Raw genomic sequence first — 18,838 nt, 5'->3', positions numbered from 1 at the left:
GAGTGAGCTGTCCCAGTGAATTGCTCAATGATGGGAGGTCTTTAAATAAAGGGAGATTTAAGAGGGGATCCATTCTTGGCTTTGAGTTGATCTCTGATATCCAGCACTTTTCACTATTTAATCATTCAATGATCTAGGCAGGGTATGCTGGAGCTAGTTGGAACTGGCTCAGAAAAGACAGTTGTTTATACTTTGGAATCCATAAATGGTTCAAATCAGAGTTTTATTGATTCATTTTTTTATTGGTTTCTAGATGTAAGAAAGTGATGAGAAAATGATAATAATGCAGATTAAACTTAAAAGTGTGTTGTAATTTTTTTGAGAGCTGATTTTTAAAAAAAAATTTATTAGTTTTTTTATTTACAAAGCATATGCATAGGTAATTTTTCCAACATTGACTCTTGCATAACCTTTTGTTGCAAATTTTCCCCTTTTTCCCCCAACCCTCTCCCCTATCTGGCAGGTAGTCCAATACATGTTAAATATGTTGAAATACATGTTAGATCCAATATGTGTATACAAATTCATACAGTTATCTTGTTGTGCAAGAAAAATCAGATCAAGAAGGAAGAAAAAGAAAAACTGAGGGAAAAAAATGCAAGCAAATAACAACAGAGATAGTAAGAATGCTGTTTTGTTACACACTCTGTTCCCATGGTTCTCTCTCTGGGTCTTGATGATTCTCTTCATCACTGCTCAAGTGGAACTAGTTTGAATTGTCTCAATGTTGAAGAGAGCCATGTCTGTCAGAATTGATTGTCATATAGTCTTTTTGTTGCCATGTATAATGATCTCCTGGTTCTGCTCATTTCACTTTGCATCAGTTCATGTAGGTCTCTCCAACCCTCTCTGAAATTATCCTGTTGGTTATTTCTTACAGAGCAGTAATATTCCATAGCATTAATATACCATAATTTATTCAGCTATTCTCCAATTGATGGGTATCCACTTATTTTCCAGTTTCTTGCCACTACAAAAAGGGCTGTCACAAACATTTTTGCACATGTGGATCCCTTTCCTTCCTTTAAGATCTCTTTTGGATATAAAACCAGTAGAAACACTATTAGATTAAAGGGTATCCATAGTTTGATAAATTTTTGAGCATAGTTCCTATGCTCTCTCCAGAATGGTTGGATGCATTCACAGTTCCACCGCATCCATTTCCTGCATCTCCTCCAAAATTTATCATTATCTTTTCTGTCATCTTAGCCAATCTGAGAGGTATGTAATGGTACCTCAGATTTGTCTTAATTTGAATTTCTCTGATCGATAGTGATATAGAGCACCTTTTCATGTGACTAGAAATGGTTTTAATTTCTTTATCTGAAAATTTTCTGTTTATATCCTTTGACCATTTATGAATTGGAAAATGGCTTGAATTCTTATAAATTTGAGTCAATTCTCTATATATTTTAGAAATGAGCCTTTATCAGATCCTTTGGATATAAAAATGTTTTCCCAATTTATTGCTTCCCTTCTAATCTTGTCTGCATCCGTTTTGTTTGTACAAACCCTTTTTAATCTAATATAATCAAAATAATCTATGATCTCTAGTTCTTTGGTCACAAATTCCATTCTCCACAAATCTGAGAGGTAAACCATCTTATGTTCTTTTAATTTGTTTATACTATCATTCTTTATATTTAGATCATGAACCCATTTCAACCTTATCTTGGTATACAGTGTTAGGTGTGGGTCTATGCCTAGTTTTTGCCATATAAGTTTCCAATTTTCCCAGCAGTTTTTGTCAAATAGTGAATTCTCATCCCAAAAGATGGGGCCATGTGGTTTGTCAAATACTAGATTGTTATATTCATTGACTATTTTATTCTATGAACCTAACCTATTCCACTGATCAATTAGTCTGTTTCTTAGCCAGTACTAAATGATTTTGATGACTGCTACTTTATAATGTTTTAGTTCTGGTACAGCGAGGCTACTTTCATTTGCTTTATTCCTTATTAATTCTTTTTAAATTCTTGACCTTTGAGATCTGATTGTTAAATATTTACTAGTATCTTCTAGCTAGTTTCATCTACAATATTTCTTAACAAATGAAGAGGTATTTACTACTCTATTCCCATCAAGTGGTGAGTGTCTTACTCTCTAGGATTTTATACATCCTGCCTATGATTGTAAAAATATTATAGCAATAAAAATAAGTGCTTGAAGATATAGTATGCCTTAGTGGATAAAATTATAAGATTTGGAAACAAAGACCTGCATTTAAATCCCTTCTCACTTACTAGCTTTGTGAGCCTAGGTAAGTCACTAACTCTGAGCCCTATGTACCTCCTCATTAAAGTAGAAATAATAATAAGAAGACTTATTTCATACAGTTGTTGTGATAATCAAATGAGACAATATGTGAAGTGTTTTGCAAATCCTAAAACAATATACAAATATATGCTATTGACTATTAAATTCTGCTTTGTCAGTCAGAGATTCCTTAAAGTATACTACATTTAAATTGCTCGTGACTAATTCTGCATATGAAGCAACTAGAAAATAATACAAGAAAATATCCAAATGTACATGTGTGCATGGACTTTAGGTACCAGAGCGGGGAGTGCTATGTGGAAGGATTAGGCTTGATCTGCTTAATTCTAGAGTGCAGATTTAGGTTGAAGGGGTGGTAGTTTCAGAGAGACTGATTTTAGCTTAATAAAACAAAGGCCAATTAAAGCTTTCCAGAAATGGAAGGAGTTACTACCTCTTGGAGGACCTCAAGGAAAAGTTAGATGACCACATATGCCTGATATTGGATTCCTGTATCACAATGGAGTTGTGAAGGTTAAGTCCTTTTAGCTCTTCCTACGTGGAGATTCTTAATGATTCTTAATGATCCTCTCCTGTAGTATCTGTGCAGGTTGTAGTTTCAATTGGTTTCTTGAAGAATGTGTTAAATCTACCATTTTTATCCACTTCTCACTTTTATCCAATCATCATTTATCTCATTTTTATCCACTTCCTCACAACCCTTTCTTTATAGTTAGTATGGCCACTAGTGAGAGTTTGTCCATTTCTTAGTCTAAATTCATAGTTTCTTGGTCACTGACTGCTCCTTAAGCCAATGTGAATTCCATTGAGATGAATGCTGATAATAGCTTGTTGTTTGTCAGCTTTACCCAAACACTTGGAAAGTTAAAACAGATTGTTGGGGTCTTCATGATGTCAAGTATCTCAGTGTTCCTGTTCATAACTTTCCACTCCATCAAAATTGCTTTGTTGGGTAGACATAGGGGTTAGAGAAATAAAGTTAAAACTCCCTTGGTCAGATAACTACTTATTAGAATATCATGCCTTTGAACCTCATTTTTCTGATACCAGATCTGTTCTTCTTGCATGGCATATGTCTTTTGTTATTTTTGCAGGCTACTTTGAATCCTTCTGATTCTATAACTTGGTAAGTCACAATTTGGTACAAAAGATTAGCAGAGCTTCTTATTCCTGGTATGTTAAAAGAAAATAATTATAGCACTATACTGTATTATCTTTTCATGTACCATAAGAACTTTCTTGAGGTGGGAGATTATATTATATCTTATCAATGTTTAAAATAAAACCCTGCAGGCTGGCTTCTTAGAACATTTTCAGTAAATGTATACTTTCCCTGTATGTTCTAAAATTGACTCATCTCATTTGAAAAGTAATTGAACTAAATAGTGACTAATTCTTGATTCCAGGTATACACCCGTAGGGCGATCATTTTTTACTGCATCAGAGGGATGCTCAAACCCTCTTGGTGGAGGAAGGGAAGTTTGGTTTGGATTCCATCAATCAGTTCGACCCTCACTTTGGAAAATGATGTTGAACATTGATGGTAAGAATTTTTTTCTGTTCTCATTGAGTGTTTATTCCTAAAGAGCTAAAAGTATATGGCATTGTGGGTGCAAAGAGCATCATAGTTAGAACTGGGTCACATAATTTCTAGTCCTGGTCCTCTAGTCTAGGTTCCCTTCTGGCCTAAATTATATGTTATAATAAGTGGAGCAATGCATAACAGCACTGGACTTGAATTTATAAAGATGAGTTCAGACTTTCACTAGCTTTTGACCCTGGGAAAGTCATTTAATTGTCACAGTTTCCTCATCTATAAAAGAAGGATAAAGATAACACCTACCTCTCAAGGTTATGAAGATATGAGATCCCATTATATACAATAAGTTGGAAATCTTAAAGTGCCATATGAATGCTATAACATCATTAGTATTAGCATCATTGTCATAAATGAGATCAAGATTATAGACTGATTATAAGTTTGATCTCTATAATATATTAAAGCCAGGATTATTAGTGTGACTTACAAATTGATTGTCCTCCTCATGACTCAATTGGGCAAATATTTCTATAGTGCCTAATACATCTAGTGCATTGTGAGAGTACAGAAATCAATAAAAGATTACTGCTCTAAAGTATAAGGAGCTTATTACAATTTAGGTGGAGAGTAAACAACCTTCTCTTTTCACATTAGTTATGTGTTACCATAAACAACAACAACACTCTGAATATACAGTCATGTCATTATTATAAAATGTTAAGAGTCTAAAGAGAATTTTGGAGATCTTCTAGACCAGGCATTCTGCTTTTCACAGAACCTATAGATTTCAGGGGATCTAGGAACTTAAATTTAAAAATGTTACATTTTTATTTTCACTAACTGAAATTTATCATTTATTTCTATTATTATTTAAAAAAAAAACTTCATTATGAGAAAGGACCTTTAGAAATCACTAAAATACCAAAGAACTTATGACATTAAAAAATGTTACAATTCCTTGGTCTAGACCAATCCACTCTTTAGATAATGGTACAACTATTACCTTCAATAAATAATTAGATTTTTATAAATGGCCAGTTAACACTGCAACTTAGGCCATGTCTTTCACATTTCTTTTTCTATATAGTTTCAGCAACAGCCTTTTACAAGGCACAGCCAGTAATTGAGTTTGTTTGTGAAGTTTTGGATTTCAAAAGTATTGAAGAGCAACAGAAACCTCTGACAGATTCCCAAAGGGTAAAGTTTACCAAAGAAATCAAAGGTAAGGTTTCATATATGAAAAGTATATGCTTCTGAGAAATGTCACTTGTTTCTTTTGCTGGGATTTTGGTCTTATTCTACTAAATTAGAATATCAGGCATACTCTTCATTCTGTTAAGGTTAAAATGTTCTGATTCTGCCAAACTTGACAGGCTCTGCTTATCACCACTTTTTGTGAGCTATTATTCATTTATATGTTTTTATGGGGAATTGGGGGTGGCAGTAGGAATTAATTATGTTCTTCTGAAGATTAAATGAAACGCATTTCACAGGGTATGAGAGTTATATACTCAGTTATTTTCTAAATAATCAAGTCTTTGCATATAAAGGATTTCTAATTTTTTTTTTTTGACAATTACTTAGAACCCAGTCATCCAGGGGTAAGGGGCGGTGGTGTCATGTTCCTATGTAAATTAATAGGTTACCATTTCAGAACCAGGTCCCTTTCTGGTAACTTTTTAAATATAAAATTATGGCATTCTTGTGATTTTAGAAATTTGTTTTTTATATCTACACGATAAAAGAACATAAGACATCAGTACTGCAATTATAGATCAGGTAATGTAAGCAGACTCTCCACCTCCTCTTTACCCCCAAAATCTTTGAAATAAGTTTTTCTTTGAATTTTTATTTTTATTAGTCATCTGTTGGGCAATGGGTATAAGACAAAGGTAAAGTTAAGTTATAGTATATAGTATGTTAAGACTGGACAGTAAATTGACATTACCCAATTTCAGCCCATTGTTAAGAATTTGCCCTATTTTTCACAGTGGAAAAGCAACTTATTCAATTCATGAAAATGTTTTTATTTGTTTCTAATGCCATCAGAACTGAATTTCTATTCCAATTTCCATTGTGGTTTAAAGGTGATTGTAAGTTTTGAGTGGGTTTGTGTTTCTGGAGCATAGTCTTCAGTATATTCCTATCATGCTGAAAAAATTTTGAGTAGAGATACAGTGGCATGCCACTGTAGAACTGCTAAGTGGCATGCTGGACAGACTATCTGTCCTGAAGTTGGGAAAATTTCATTTTCCTGAGTTCAAATCAATTCTCAGACACCTGCTAGTTGTGGGACCTTGTGTAAGTCACTTAACCCTGTGACCTCAAGTTTCCTCATCATAAAATGAACTGGAGAAAGAAATAGTAATCCATTGTAGTATCTTTTTCAAGAAAACCCCAAATGGGGTTAGATACTATTGAAAAATGACTGAACAATAACGGTGATAGATGGTGTATATATTCCTGTTCTTGTTACAATATTTCCACCACAGTAACAGTTTCCTCAGTTAAAAAGAGGAATGGTTGTTTTCTCTATTGGTGGAAAGACCATAACTATGGCAGCACAGAAAGATATATAAATTTACTTTGTAAACTAGGAAGAGTTTTGATGGGTCCTAGAAGTATGGAATTTCTATTTTATTAGGTCTAAAGGTTGAGATAACACACTGTGGGCAAATGAAGAGAAAATACCGTGTGTGTAATGTCACCAGACGACCAGCAAGTCACCAAACGTAAGACTTCTTCCTTTTACCTATGTAGATCTTTTTTTTTTTTAATGTAGATTATTATTTCATGGGTTTACAAGGGCTTCTGCAATAAAACTTCTGTATTTTTATCATGCCTATATTCATCATAGATGCCAAGTTTTGCATAATAAATCAATGAGAGGTTAGTGAAATACCAAATATCTGGGTATATGTGTACATACACATACATGTAAAAAAAAAATTTCCTAAACCTTAAGAAATTCATCCCCAAATAGTAGACATAATGTATATATTTATATATAAGGAATTTACATATATATTTATCTCCTATTTGTGAATTTTATAGATTTGGGAAATTTTCTTCATTGGACGAATGAAAAGAAACAATTATTAGAACCCTTTAATAACATTGTTGTTGCTATTAAAAACCAAATATTGTTTTGAGTTGTATATGTTTATCTTGTGAATTTTACCTATAACCATTATTGCATTGAGGAAATGACCAAAGGCTTTTCTAATTCTTACCAATGCAAAATTTCAACCACTCTACAATATTCATGATAGGATTTATTCTTTCTTCTGATTAAATATCTTTAATACTGGGAAGAATTTGCCTTCATTTTGAGACTGTCCAGTCCATTGTTCAAAAGCTTCAGTTAAGAATTTCTTCCATACATTAAACTGGTATTTATCTCCCTGTTGGCCTGAGCTAAGTAGAATAAATCCTATCCCAGAGTCAGGAAGACTCATCTTCCTGATTTCAAATCGATCTCAGGCACTTACTAGCTTGGTAACCCCAGGGAAGCCCTTAACCCTGTTTGCCTCAATTTCCTCATTTATAAAATGAGTTGGAGAAGGAAGTGACAAATCACTTCAGTATTTTTGTTAAAGGGACACCCAAATGGAGTCACAAAAGATCACATACTACCGTAATTTGTAGCACATCAACCACCTCTGATTTCAGAGCCAGTATTCTTTGCATCATGCCCTGCATTGTGTACCTTTCCTATAAGGAGATGGCTATACTCCTTGCATTCCTTTCATCATTTATTATTTTCCCTTTCCATCCAAGAGTCAAATGCTAAGAAATTCCTAGGAGTGGGGGTGCAATGTGTGAATTGTTTAAAAAAAAAAAAAAAGTAATTTTTACTCGCAATAACTGTTACTCTAAGAAGTAACAGCAGCATAACTTTGTTGCAACCACATTATAACCTGCCTCCTTTCTTGCTTCTTAGTCATACTCCTGAATAGGACACAGTCACACCATAGCAGTGGGAAACCTTTTGTATATTAAGTGGCAATTTTTCTTTTGCCTGGAAAGTGAAGCATCCTGGGAAATGCTGCACTTAAATTGTCTGCTATTACGAATTCACATGTTGGGGTCATGAGTTTTTTTTCCCCCTAATCATGTTAGATCTCTTTTCATAAGGAACCATTTTAGTTATTTAAATTATTTCTTGTTACTGTATTCAGAGGTCCTGTATAAAAATATATGATAAAAATAAATGATTTATAAGACTACAAAGTATTTCCTATTGGAAAGATTAATGATATTTCCAATGTGGCTTCCTTATATAGTTCCAGTTGCCCTGCATCATTATGTGTATGTGTACGATTTTTTCCTACCTCATAAGACCTGTGTTCTGTCAGTATGATTCAAAAACTTGATTCTTGAATATTCTTCTTTAAATGTTTTATCTCCATTTGTGACTTCCCCAACACTCTCTTGCCCTATTCTCTCTACAAGGAACTTATCAGTGCTTGAAACATAGAATACTCTTAATAAGTGAGTTTTTATTTATGCCTTGACTGTCTATAAAATATTTTCCCATAAACCAATTTTAATTCATCTACAGAATCATGGGTAAGCTTACAACATGAATCTCTTTATTCACTAGATTCCCACTTCAGCAAGAGAGTGGCCAGACTGTTGAATGTACGGTGGCACAGTATTTTAAAGACAGACATAAGTTGGTTCTACGTTATCCTCACCTTCCATGTTTACAAGTTGGACAGGAGCAAAAGCATACATACCTTCCTCTTGAGGCAAGTAATCTTCAGATTTCTTTGATGTGTTGGTCTATAAAGAATCTACAAAAATAGAGATTTGTTCGTTTTTTGTTGTTGTTGTTGTTGTTGTTGTTGTTGTTGTTTCATTGTATGATTGTACTTTGTACTGAATCAAAATCCTTGACCTAAGACATAGTAAATACTGAAAATGAAAAAAACAAAGAGTTTTTGCATTGTTTTATATATTTGAGTTGTTATTTTTGTTTTTTTAGGATTGAGCAGAAGCTCCGGGTCCCTGGATTTGAATAGCCTGGGATCTTTGGAGATGATGGTCCACAGAAAGGATATAAATATTTATTGAGATAGCAACTATTTGCTTCATTGTGTTCAGTATTGTACTAGGTATCAAGAAAGGGTCTAGAGAAGAAGAAAGATTTCAACTTAAAGAGTTAGACCACAAATCCAACAGAGGTAACATGAAGAAACCTTGCATGAGTTTCTATAAGCAGGCTTTATATTTCAGGGAAATATGAGTTGGAACTTTTATAGATCAACTCATTTTTTAAACTGCACTGTGAAAATTGTTGTAATTTAAAGCTTTTAAGAAAAATCTGTAGTTTTATATTTGTGCACTTCACAGTGCTTACTGAGTATAATTAGTTTAGAATAATAAAATCTCTGTTCTGGAATGTGTCATGGACCACTCTGACACTGTTCAATTTCTTAGAAATATATTCTAAAATTCATTAATTATACAGAACTACAAAGGGAATTCATTCTATTGAAATATAATAATTAAATCTGAGTTCACATATCCTAGATTAAGAATTTTTAGACCTGATTTTAAAGATGAACAGACTTAGAGTTTTAATGGAGTACAAGTAATCTATGGGTAATCCCATCCATTTCCTAGAATTAGGTAAATCCATCTCATCCAATTCAGATATAAATCTCAAGTGTGAAACCCCTCTGATAATATTCCTGACTGATGGTCATCTGGACCCTGCTGAAAGGCCTTCTGTGGGAGGAAATTCACTGGATTTTAAAGCAGCCCATTTAATTTTGAGAAAAATGCTAATTGTTATATTCTTCTTTATATTGCGGTTTCTTGAATTTGGTATTGCCCATAAGCTCCAGTAGTAGATTGAATAGTTGTACTTTTTTTTTTTTTAAACTTTTATAGGTATGCAACATAGTGGCAGGACAGAGATGTATAAAGAAACTGACTGACAATCAAACCTCTACTATGATACGGGCAACTGCAAGATCAGCACCTGATCGGCAAGAAGAGATCAGCAAATTGGTGAGTGATAATTCGCTTGCTACATGAGCCCAGACTAGAGCCCTGTCATCTCTGTCTAGTTATTAAAAGTCTACTGCAACAAAATCCTTTGTACAGTTATGCGTGGACATGCTCTCAAGAAGAAATTTAAGCCTGGGTCTGACCTTCTGTGTATTGTTTTCTTTTTAAGATGCGAAGTGCAAGTTTCAATACAGACCCTTATGTTCGTGAGTTTGGCATAATGGTTAAAGATGAAATGACAGATGTCACTGGCCGGGTCTTGCAGCCACCATCAATCCTCTATGGAGGCAGGGTATGTGACAGAACATAACTTGTGCATTGTCTGGTCTCATTGGTATTTTACGTGCATGCTCCAGAGCTTGTGGAGATGATGATAGCATAGTTTGACCTCTAATACAATTCTTTCTCTCCTGGTAAAGAAATGAAACTGATAACTATCGATGATTACTATTTTTTCTCATAGTTAACATAATCCTTCCAATTTTTGAGTCAGTCTACGAAGTTAAAAATTGGAATTGTCAATTTGGAGCATCACCAAAAAAGAAGGGAATTTTCCTTGCTATATGAATGTTAAATTTCAGGAAATGCTTTTGTGGGAGACAAAGAAAGTACTTTAGGGAGTCAGGATAATTTATTACTTTAAAATAATTTTATTCTGTATTGGATATATACAAAATAACTAATCAGTTTTAAGTCTGATGTTATCTTTCCTTAAATTCTCTAGTAACTCATTTCTGTCACTTGTGAAGATGGGTCCAAATTCTTTGACTAGTACTTCTAAGACATGTGACCATGAATACATCTAAGCCTCAGTTTCCCCATATGTAAGAATAATTCTTGCCCTTACAATGTTGTTATAAGGAGTGCTATTGGGTGATGCCTGTGATAGTCCTTAACAACGTATAAATTATGAGATTTCTGTTTCATTATGCGAAATAGAAGGTTTAGGAACAGTAGCATTTTCTTGCTTTAATAATGTACCTCACATTGAATTATACTTTAACTCATTAAAATTTTACAAAGCTTTATAAAATTTTGTAACTAAGAAAAGCATTCATAGGGACCCTTTTTCTTTCTCTTTTACAAACTTCCTCCCACCTTTGCCTTTACAGAATAAAGCAATTGCTACACCTGTCCAGGGGGTTTGGGATATGAGGAATAAACAGTTCCACACTGGAATTGAAATCAAGGTCTGGGCGATTGCTTGCTTTGCACCTCAACGGCAGTGTACTGAAGTCCATCTTAAGTAAGTCCCCTTGACAGAACTAAAATGATCACTCATTATTCTTGCTTAAGGGATGCAATGGTAACTTGGCTAATTTTCGCTGTGTGGTTCTTGGTCTTTATCAAGGGTGATCAAAGGTGGGTCAAAGAGGCACGTTAAACCACTTTGTGTAGACAGAGAGAAAGGCTTTTCTTTCAAGAGTTGTTATCACAGAGGGGAGTAGAAAGCATGTGTGGGCCATTTAAATAAGGAGCAATTTTCACTGAAGTCACCAATTTTATATAGTTAGCATTTAGGTTTGGAATTTTTTTTTTTAAAGCAACCTAAAGAGTAAATGGAAAATAAGTTACAAATAATTAAGAAGGAAAAAAAAAAGCAGAGAGTGAAAGAAAAATGTTCATAGAAACTAGAGGAAAAACAAGAAAGAGAAAGCTTCAGAGAAAGACACTACCCTGCCACTAGCCTGAATTTTCTCTTTCATCCATATCTAGCCTGATTTCACAGTTCCTATTATCCCCATACCAACTGGATAAGGCCTCTTTTGACCTCACTCTATTCTGATAAAAACCACCTATAGAAAAACAATTATTGGAATATTACCCAGATAATCTAACTGTCCAATGATTTAACTTCCCAGGACACCTCTGTGTAGGAGATAAGACTCAAGTCTCTTATTTGACTCTCTTAGGTGTACACAATTAAATTGACTGCTCTTAGTGGCATATTTTAAGCACTGCAGTAATTATTTTTTCATAAAGCATTTTATCACCCCAAACTAGTTTTCCTCTCATCCACTGATTAGTGACTAATGATAATCAGAGATTCGAAAGCATCTGATAAAGATACAGATTTTGTTGCATTAGTAGAATACATTTTGAAGGAAAACTTAAAATCTTGACCCGTAAGCTTTGTAGAATGCCAATATTCAGAAGTCTGACAAGTATTCCAAAAATTACATCTGAGGAGCAATATTTTCAGACTATTTTTCCTCTAAGTACTGGTAAAGCTGTATCAGAAATTCTGATATATTTTCATTGTTATTCTCTCTGCTTATTGTTTCTGAGATTTTTTTTTCTTTGTTGCACTTATTCCTCTATTCAGGATACAATTAAATCATCTGAGTCTATATTTCTTGTTTGTGTGTCCTATATAGCTCAAATTCATTATACTCATTAAAGGATGTATTAAGTATTTCATTTTTTTTCTGAATTTCCTTGTGCCCTAACACATACTCTGTTTTTATAAAGATATCATTTGATCATGAAAAATGTATATACTTTAATATTCCTATTCTGAAAACACCATAAGTCTTTAGCTGTATATATTTCCATTTGTTTAATATTTGTTAGATTTGTTCAGTTCTGAGAGAAGAATATTGTGGAACAAATCTTCCAATGTAAATGTATTACCCTTAAAGTCTTTTCATAATTCATTTAACTTTATAATTGTTACTTTAGAGGCTGTGCCATTTAGTTTCTATATATATTCAGTACTGATATTAATTCATTGTTCATGATTCCTTTAAGCATAACTAATTAGAAATGAAAACATTTAAAAGATAGTTTTTGAAGAGTAAGGGATATTAGAAAGTACTCCTTAAAGTAATATGATTTTTGAAAGGTTGTGTTAGAAATATACATCTTAAATTACTTCTGAATTTTGTAACTGGTGGAATATATATCTATCATCTTCACTTAAAACTGAAATTTGAAAGTAGAGATAGGAATTCAAATTAGCAAATATTTGGAAAGGAAAAAAAGTCTTATATTTAACTATATTGTAAGAAATGATAGGTAAGTATGTTGAAATATTTAACACTGATAAGGTGCCAGTTCTGGACTATGTTCCAAAGCTCATCTGTGATACCATCATCTTGTTTTCATTGTCTTGAAGCCTGTTCTCTCATATCCTCCTGGAAAAAAAATCACATAGAAGAAACTTCTGTTCAACAATATTCCTTTAATAATAAGACTTTTAATACATTGGAGTGACTAAAGTCAAATAACTATTGGGGTAGACTTGGGTTTTAAGTTTTTATTTTACAATGAAAAATGTTATTTTTCTTCCCAAAGCTGAAAATTGGTTTTCTCCCCTGCATATTCAGCCTTATCTCCAAAAGGCCAGTACTATCTCCTTTTATATATTTGGAGCGATACACACAATTCAAACATATCGTTGGTTGATTTCTATGGTGCTCATGTCAACAAAATTCAAGCTTGCTCAAAACATTTCCAAAAATCAAGGTTACTGGAAAACTGTTAAAATAAAGACTAAGGATCCTTGAGTAGTAATAGTACTTCAAATTCATATGGAACTTATTTTTTAAATGGTTCATTGTTCTCTTAGGTATGCTTTTTTCCACATGAGAACATAAGGCTTAGCCTGGCATGATACGAAGAGCATTGAACTTAGAATCAGGAAGATTTGGCTTCAAATTCTACCTCAGATACTAACTGTGTAATGCTGGGCAAGTAACTGAACCCCTCAGCTTTAGTTTCCTCATCTGTAAAATGGGAATAATAATAACACCTTGATTTTTTTTTTCTTTTAAATATACGATTTTTTATATTGAATGTCTCTCTGAAAGGGAAGTTGGAGGAGGAGGGAAACTGGGAAAAACTGTTATTATGTAAAAAACAAGATAGCTCAATAAAAGCTTATTTAAAATAGCAATAGCAACTCACAAGAATCATTCTTACAAGGATCAAATTTGATAAATATTTGTTTATAATCTGTGAAACATTATTTCATTATTTAACATATTAAAGAAACACTTTGTAGCACTCTGTGTGTTAGCTATTTTATTGCTGTTATGAGGAAAACATAATTTTTATTGACCTTCCTTGTGCCCCAGTGAATTAAATATTTTGAAAATGAAACTTCTTAATAGGGAGTAATTCAGCAGGCATTGATTAAGTGAGTACAAAGTGAGAGGTAGTATATAGCAGTAAATATCAGTGTTGGACTTGATGTACTCAGTCATCTCTTTCACTGGAAGCTGTTTAGGACACTTGCTAATTGCATGAAAGATGGAGTTTTTATTCCAGGAGTAGTTCACACTAATTAAGTCCCAGGTCCTTTCCCTCTCCTCTCCCCATCCCCAATATATACATATACAAATGTGTAAGGCAGTATGCTTGATTGCAACATAATATTTTTATGGCACTGTGATTTCACCAAATACTAATCTCTACTAATACAGGTCACAGCCCATCCATACCATCTCATCTTGAAGAATTTTTATCCATTCTTCTAACTGTTCCAACATTTGGGAGTTTCCTCTACATCTTTTAATATTGGATGGATGCCAAAGGAATAATAATTCCTCTTCCAGTCATACTTCTTTCTGATGACATCCTTTGGCATATTTTTGTTCAACCTAAGGAAAATCTTCTTGCCTATTTGAGCTATCCAGAAACATACTAAAACTACCTTTTCCCCCTTTTATTCTTTCCTTCCCAGTTTGCATCCCATTGAGCAAATTAAGTGCAGAAAACAAAGCCCTCTCTTCATATGTTGAGTACTCCAATAAAACAAATCTCTATATTGGTCATATCTTGATAGGTGATGGAAGTCCTCAGAATTCATGGTTTATAATTGTGTTGATCACAGTTTTTAAAGACTTGCAAAATTTTTGTCTATAAAATTATCATTGTAATAAAATTATTCTTTGATTATGTTTGCTTTGTATCAATTAACAAAAACACTTTTTGTCTAAAACAGTCACTTTATAACTTTAATGACACAATAGTATAGTCTTCAGGTAGAGTCTGGATTTGTTGAGGCTATAAAATTGGATTTCTAATTTGGACAGAGCTGGACTTTTGCTTCCATGATATGGGCAACTGTAATATATTTTTTTTATCATCTAACTAGCCTTTGGCTAAGACTTGAGGACCTTCAAGTGGGTACTGCTTGAGTGGGCTCTACTGTCTTATCAAATTACTCTCCCAAGTAGGAAATATCAAATAAAAGATCCTTGAAATAGACATAGATATACATACACATATGCTACATTTATGTATTAAATGATTATTAATTTATATATCTATATGTAGATTTTGATTCAGTTTTTTATAATATTCATTCTTCTCTCTTAGGTCCTTCACAGAACAACTCAGAAAAATTTCAAGAGATGCAGGAATGCCAATCCAGGGTCAGCCATGTTTCTGCAAATATGCCCAAGGAGCAGATAGTGTTGAGCCTATGTTTAGGCACTTAAAGAACACGTATGCTGGACTGCAATTAGTAGTGGTCATTCTGCCTGGGAAAACTCCTGTCTATGGTGGGTATTTAGGAATCCTTCAGCCTTTTATTTTTTTAATTTGTTTTTACTGTTTATTGAAGCAATAAATCTTTCTTCTATATATTTCTGAAAGGGATGGTATTTGTTAAAGGAATGGATTACAATCCAATTTTAGATTTAGATTCTAAGGGAACAATAAATTATAATGGAAAAAGAAGATTAATAAAATGAAAATGAATTTTTAAGAACTCAGCAAACATCAACATCAAGAAGAAACCTTGAAACTTAGAATATAAATAAGGTGGAACAAAAAAAGACAAAAAGTGATAAATAAGAACTGTTTCTTTGAAAAGACTAATAAAATGAATTAACTTTAGGCCAACCTGATTAAAAAGAAGAAAGTCAAAAATCATATCAATAAAGTAAAAAATGAACAAGGTTAAAAAAAAAACATCATTACAAAACCAGAAGCAATAAAAAGAATTATCAGAGCCTCCTACATGGACAAGTATATATGCTCACAAAAGGAATAAAGCATTGGCTTTAAAAATATAAGATATTCAAATCAACAGTTCCAAATAAAGATCTTGAATAATTGTCTCAGAAAAGAAAATGAAGGAAGTTGACAAAAGAAAAATTCTCCCTGTCATGATGAATTTACTGGAGAATGTAAACAATTTTTTCAAAAGAATAGTAAATGATACTATATGGGGGCAACTCTCTGACAGAGTGGATAGAATACTAGCCCTTGAATCAATAGCACCTCAATTTAATCTAGGTTTTTTAATACAAGTTCTCTGAAACAAGAAAACCTCATTTACCAAAAGAGAGCAACTTTTCCCCTCCCTTAGGCTATCAATTCTTTGAGAATAATTTGATAGTGTTTTGTTTTGTTTTGAGGCAAATAGCTAAGTTACTTGTCCAGGGTCACACAATTAGTAAGTGTCTGAGACCAGATTAAATTGAGATGCTACTGAAGAGTGTGATAGTAACAAGCAGAAGAATTTGATAGTAACAGTTCATGAGATTCACAAAGCTTTTTCTTGACAACAGCATGGCAAAAGCTAGTGTTGCTAGCATGTGTCAGAGACAGGACTTATATGCAAGTATTCTAACTCTCAAGTCATTCTAACCCTCTGCCTTTCATTCTAAAAGGCAGCTATGGTCTGTCTGCCCCAGCATAACAATGACAAAACAAAATAATGTGAACCTAGATTTGAATCTTTATGTGAGACCATGGGAAATTGACTTCTTTTCTGTGAGCCTCAGTTTCCTTTTCTATTAAAATAAGAAAGGGAGAGATTGACCTAGAATGTGGGTTCTTAACCTGGAGTCTATAAACTTAAAAAAAAAAAAAAGATAGCTATTTAAATATAATTTTTTTTTAATAGTCCTATATGTTTTATTTATATATTGAAAAGCATGAATCTGGAGACCTCTCTAGGCTATAACACATAACCCAGGGGGCTTAAAGGGCCCTGAAACAAAGAACCTTTGCACTAGATGATCTATATCCAGGTCCCTTCTGTCTGTAATAGGCTGTGGGTACATGCAGCATTAGGTTTAGGTTGATAATACCTAAAAATTCTAACTATTGGGGAAGTCCTTGAGTGAACTTTTAGTTCAATGGGGGCTCTCCCTCACTGGAAGCTTTCTTGCAAAGTCTAGATGACTAATTGTAGGTGTGTCTTAGATAGCTTTTTTATTGTGGTATGAGTTTGACCAGATAGACTCCTAGATAAACTCCTATATAGGTTTAACCACATGTAGCATCAACACCCTTCTAGCTCCATAGAAGGGGCTTTGATTCAGAATTGATATTTTATTTGGGCAGTAAATGAGAGCCACTCCAAGAATTGATGTTAGTTATCAGCTGTTATTTAATTTGAGATCTATATTTTATTAGCTTTGTTTCATTTTCCCTTTTTGGACTAGAAAGACCTGGTGATATGAAAAGAAATGAGTGCTAGAAGTCAGAAGTTAAGGAGTTAAATTGTTTGTTCTGCCATTGACCAGCTGCATTAACTTGCTTGTATCCCAGGTTCCTAATATAGTAATACACATACTCTGTTTCTTATAATATTGTTCTGAGGAGAAAAATGAGAATAATGTATGTGAGAACATTACAAAAACATAAACTTTAATTATCATGATTGTGCTGAAGGAGATAGGGAATTGAGCAGCAGGTGAATGAATTCCTTTAGGGCAAGAAACAAATATGCCTTGTTTAGGTTCTCTTTGCTATTTGTTACCATCCTCAAAGAACTTGTTTGCCAGATGTTTCATGGGGAAAGGCAGAAGTCGTTTACTGGGGGATGAATGGTTCATAGATAGCTCTTAAGTCTTGTCTAGTGTTAGTATTATGCTCTTATTTTAAGGGTGATAGTATTTTTTTCCTTGGTATGTAAGCATTTGATTGTAATTATACTTCAGAGATACAAAATAACCCCTATTTTTAATAATTTTTATAATTAGATAAGATTTATAGATATGTGTGTGTGTGTGTGTGTGTGTGTGTGTGTGTGTGTGTGTGTTAATGATGCTCTTGGACCACAGTTATTAAATGTGGCCTCTAGCAGAAAAGATCTTTGAAATTTAAATCAGACAATATGGATTTAAGTCCCAGTTCTGCTTTCATCAGCCTTGTAACGGTTACCAACTTACTTCAACTTATTCTATGGGTTTCAGTTTACTAAGCCATAAAAAAAAAAAAAAAAGAGTGCTAGCTTTAGTGTTCTATTAGAGGTTTTTGCCAGCTATAACTTTCTGAGTCTACTTTATATTCATTATAAATGAGTCATAGTATGCAAAGCTAATGAAGTGATCTATAAAGATAACTAATAATATGTGTTTTAACTTTTCACTTTTAATAGCGGAAGTGAAACGTGTTGGGGACACCGTGCTGGGCATGGCCACACAATGTGTTCAGATGAAAAATGTGCAGAGAACCACGCCACAGACTCTGTCAAATCTTTGCTTAAAGATCAATGTCAAGCTAGGAGGAGTAAACAACATCTTACTTCCCCAGGGAAGGTAAAGTGAATTTTTTTTTTAATGTTGGTATGTATGAATATCCTAATTTCTCAGGATGTAGACAAGCTCTAATAGCAGTAATTCCAGCATTTCCTACCTGCCAATTGGAAAATCTTCAGGGACTTTGAAGCTTATTAGTATCATGGGCTACTTTGTAAGGAATATTTTTGGCAACGCCATTCTTTAAAAATTGTTTACTAAAGCATTAAAGAACTTCTACACTCGTGGAAGAATCATCCCCATTAATTTTGAGTTATTATTTTGATATCCTTGCTTTAATTTTGCCTACCCTTTTCCACCTACCATCAATCTTATTTGATATAGACAATACTGAAATAACCTCCTAGGACATAATAACTCAAAATTAATCATAGAATTTTGGAGTTAGAGCTAGTCTTAACTTATTCCCCAGAGGAAATTTCCACAATATAATATATTTTTTGGAAGCTATTTGACCTCTTCAAGGAGAAAGGATGTACTTCTACCTGAAGCA

The 18,838-nt window shown here is 33.4% G+C and overlaps 1 protein-coding gene across 1 annotated transcript in view; it reads left to right on the top strand.

Annotated features, from left to right (window-relative positions):
* Nucleotides 1-18,838, top strand: part of AGO2 (argonaute RISC catalytic component 2) — a 157,913-nt gene that overhangs the window by 104,341 nt on the left and 34,734 nt on the right. Inside the window, exons 5-13 of the mRNA XM_051971155.1 lie at nt 3,687-3,823; nt 4,908-5,042; nt 6,465-6,552; nt 8,427-8,574; nt 9,722-9,841; nt 10,011-10,133; nt 10,954-11,087; nt 15,167-15,351; nt 18,186-18,345. Coding sequence (XP_051827115.1) covers nt 3,687-3,823; nt 4,908-5,042; nt 6,465-6,552; nt 8,427-8,574; nt 9,722-9,841; nt 10,011-10,133; nt 10,954-11,087; nt 15,167-15,351; nt 18,186-18,345 — 1,230 coding nt within the window. The remainder of the gene's footprint in view (nt 1-3,686; nt 3,824-4,907; nt 5,043-6,464; nt 6,553-8,426; nt 8,575-9,721; nt 9,842-10,010; nt 10,134-10,953; nt 11,088-15,166; nt 15,352-18,185; nt 18,346-18,838) is intronic.

This window comes from Antechinus flavipes, chromosome 1 (genome assembly GCF_016432865.1).
Source record: "Antechinus flavipes isolate AdamAnt ecotype Samford, QLD, Australia chromosome 1, AdamAnt_v2, whole genome shotgun sequence".
NCBI lineage: Eukaryota > Metazoa > Chordata > Mammalia > Dasyuromorphia > Dasyuridae > Antechinus > Antechinus flavipes.
Note: the sequence above shows the minus strand (reverse complement) of the source record. Positions and strands in the feature narration are given on the sequence as shown.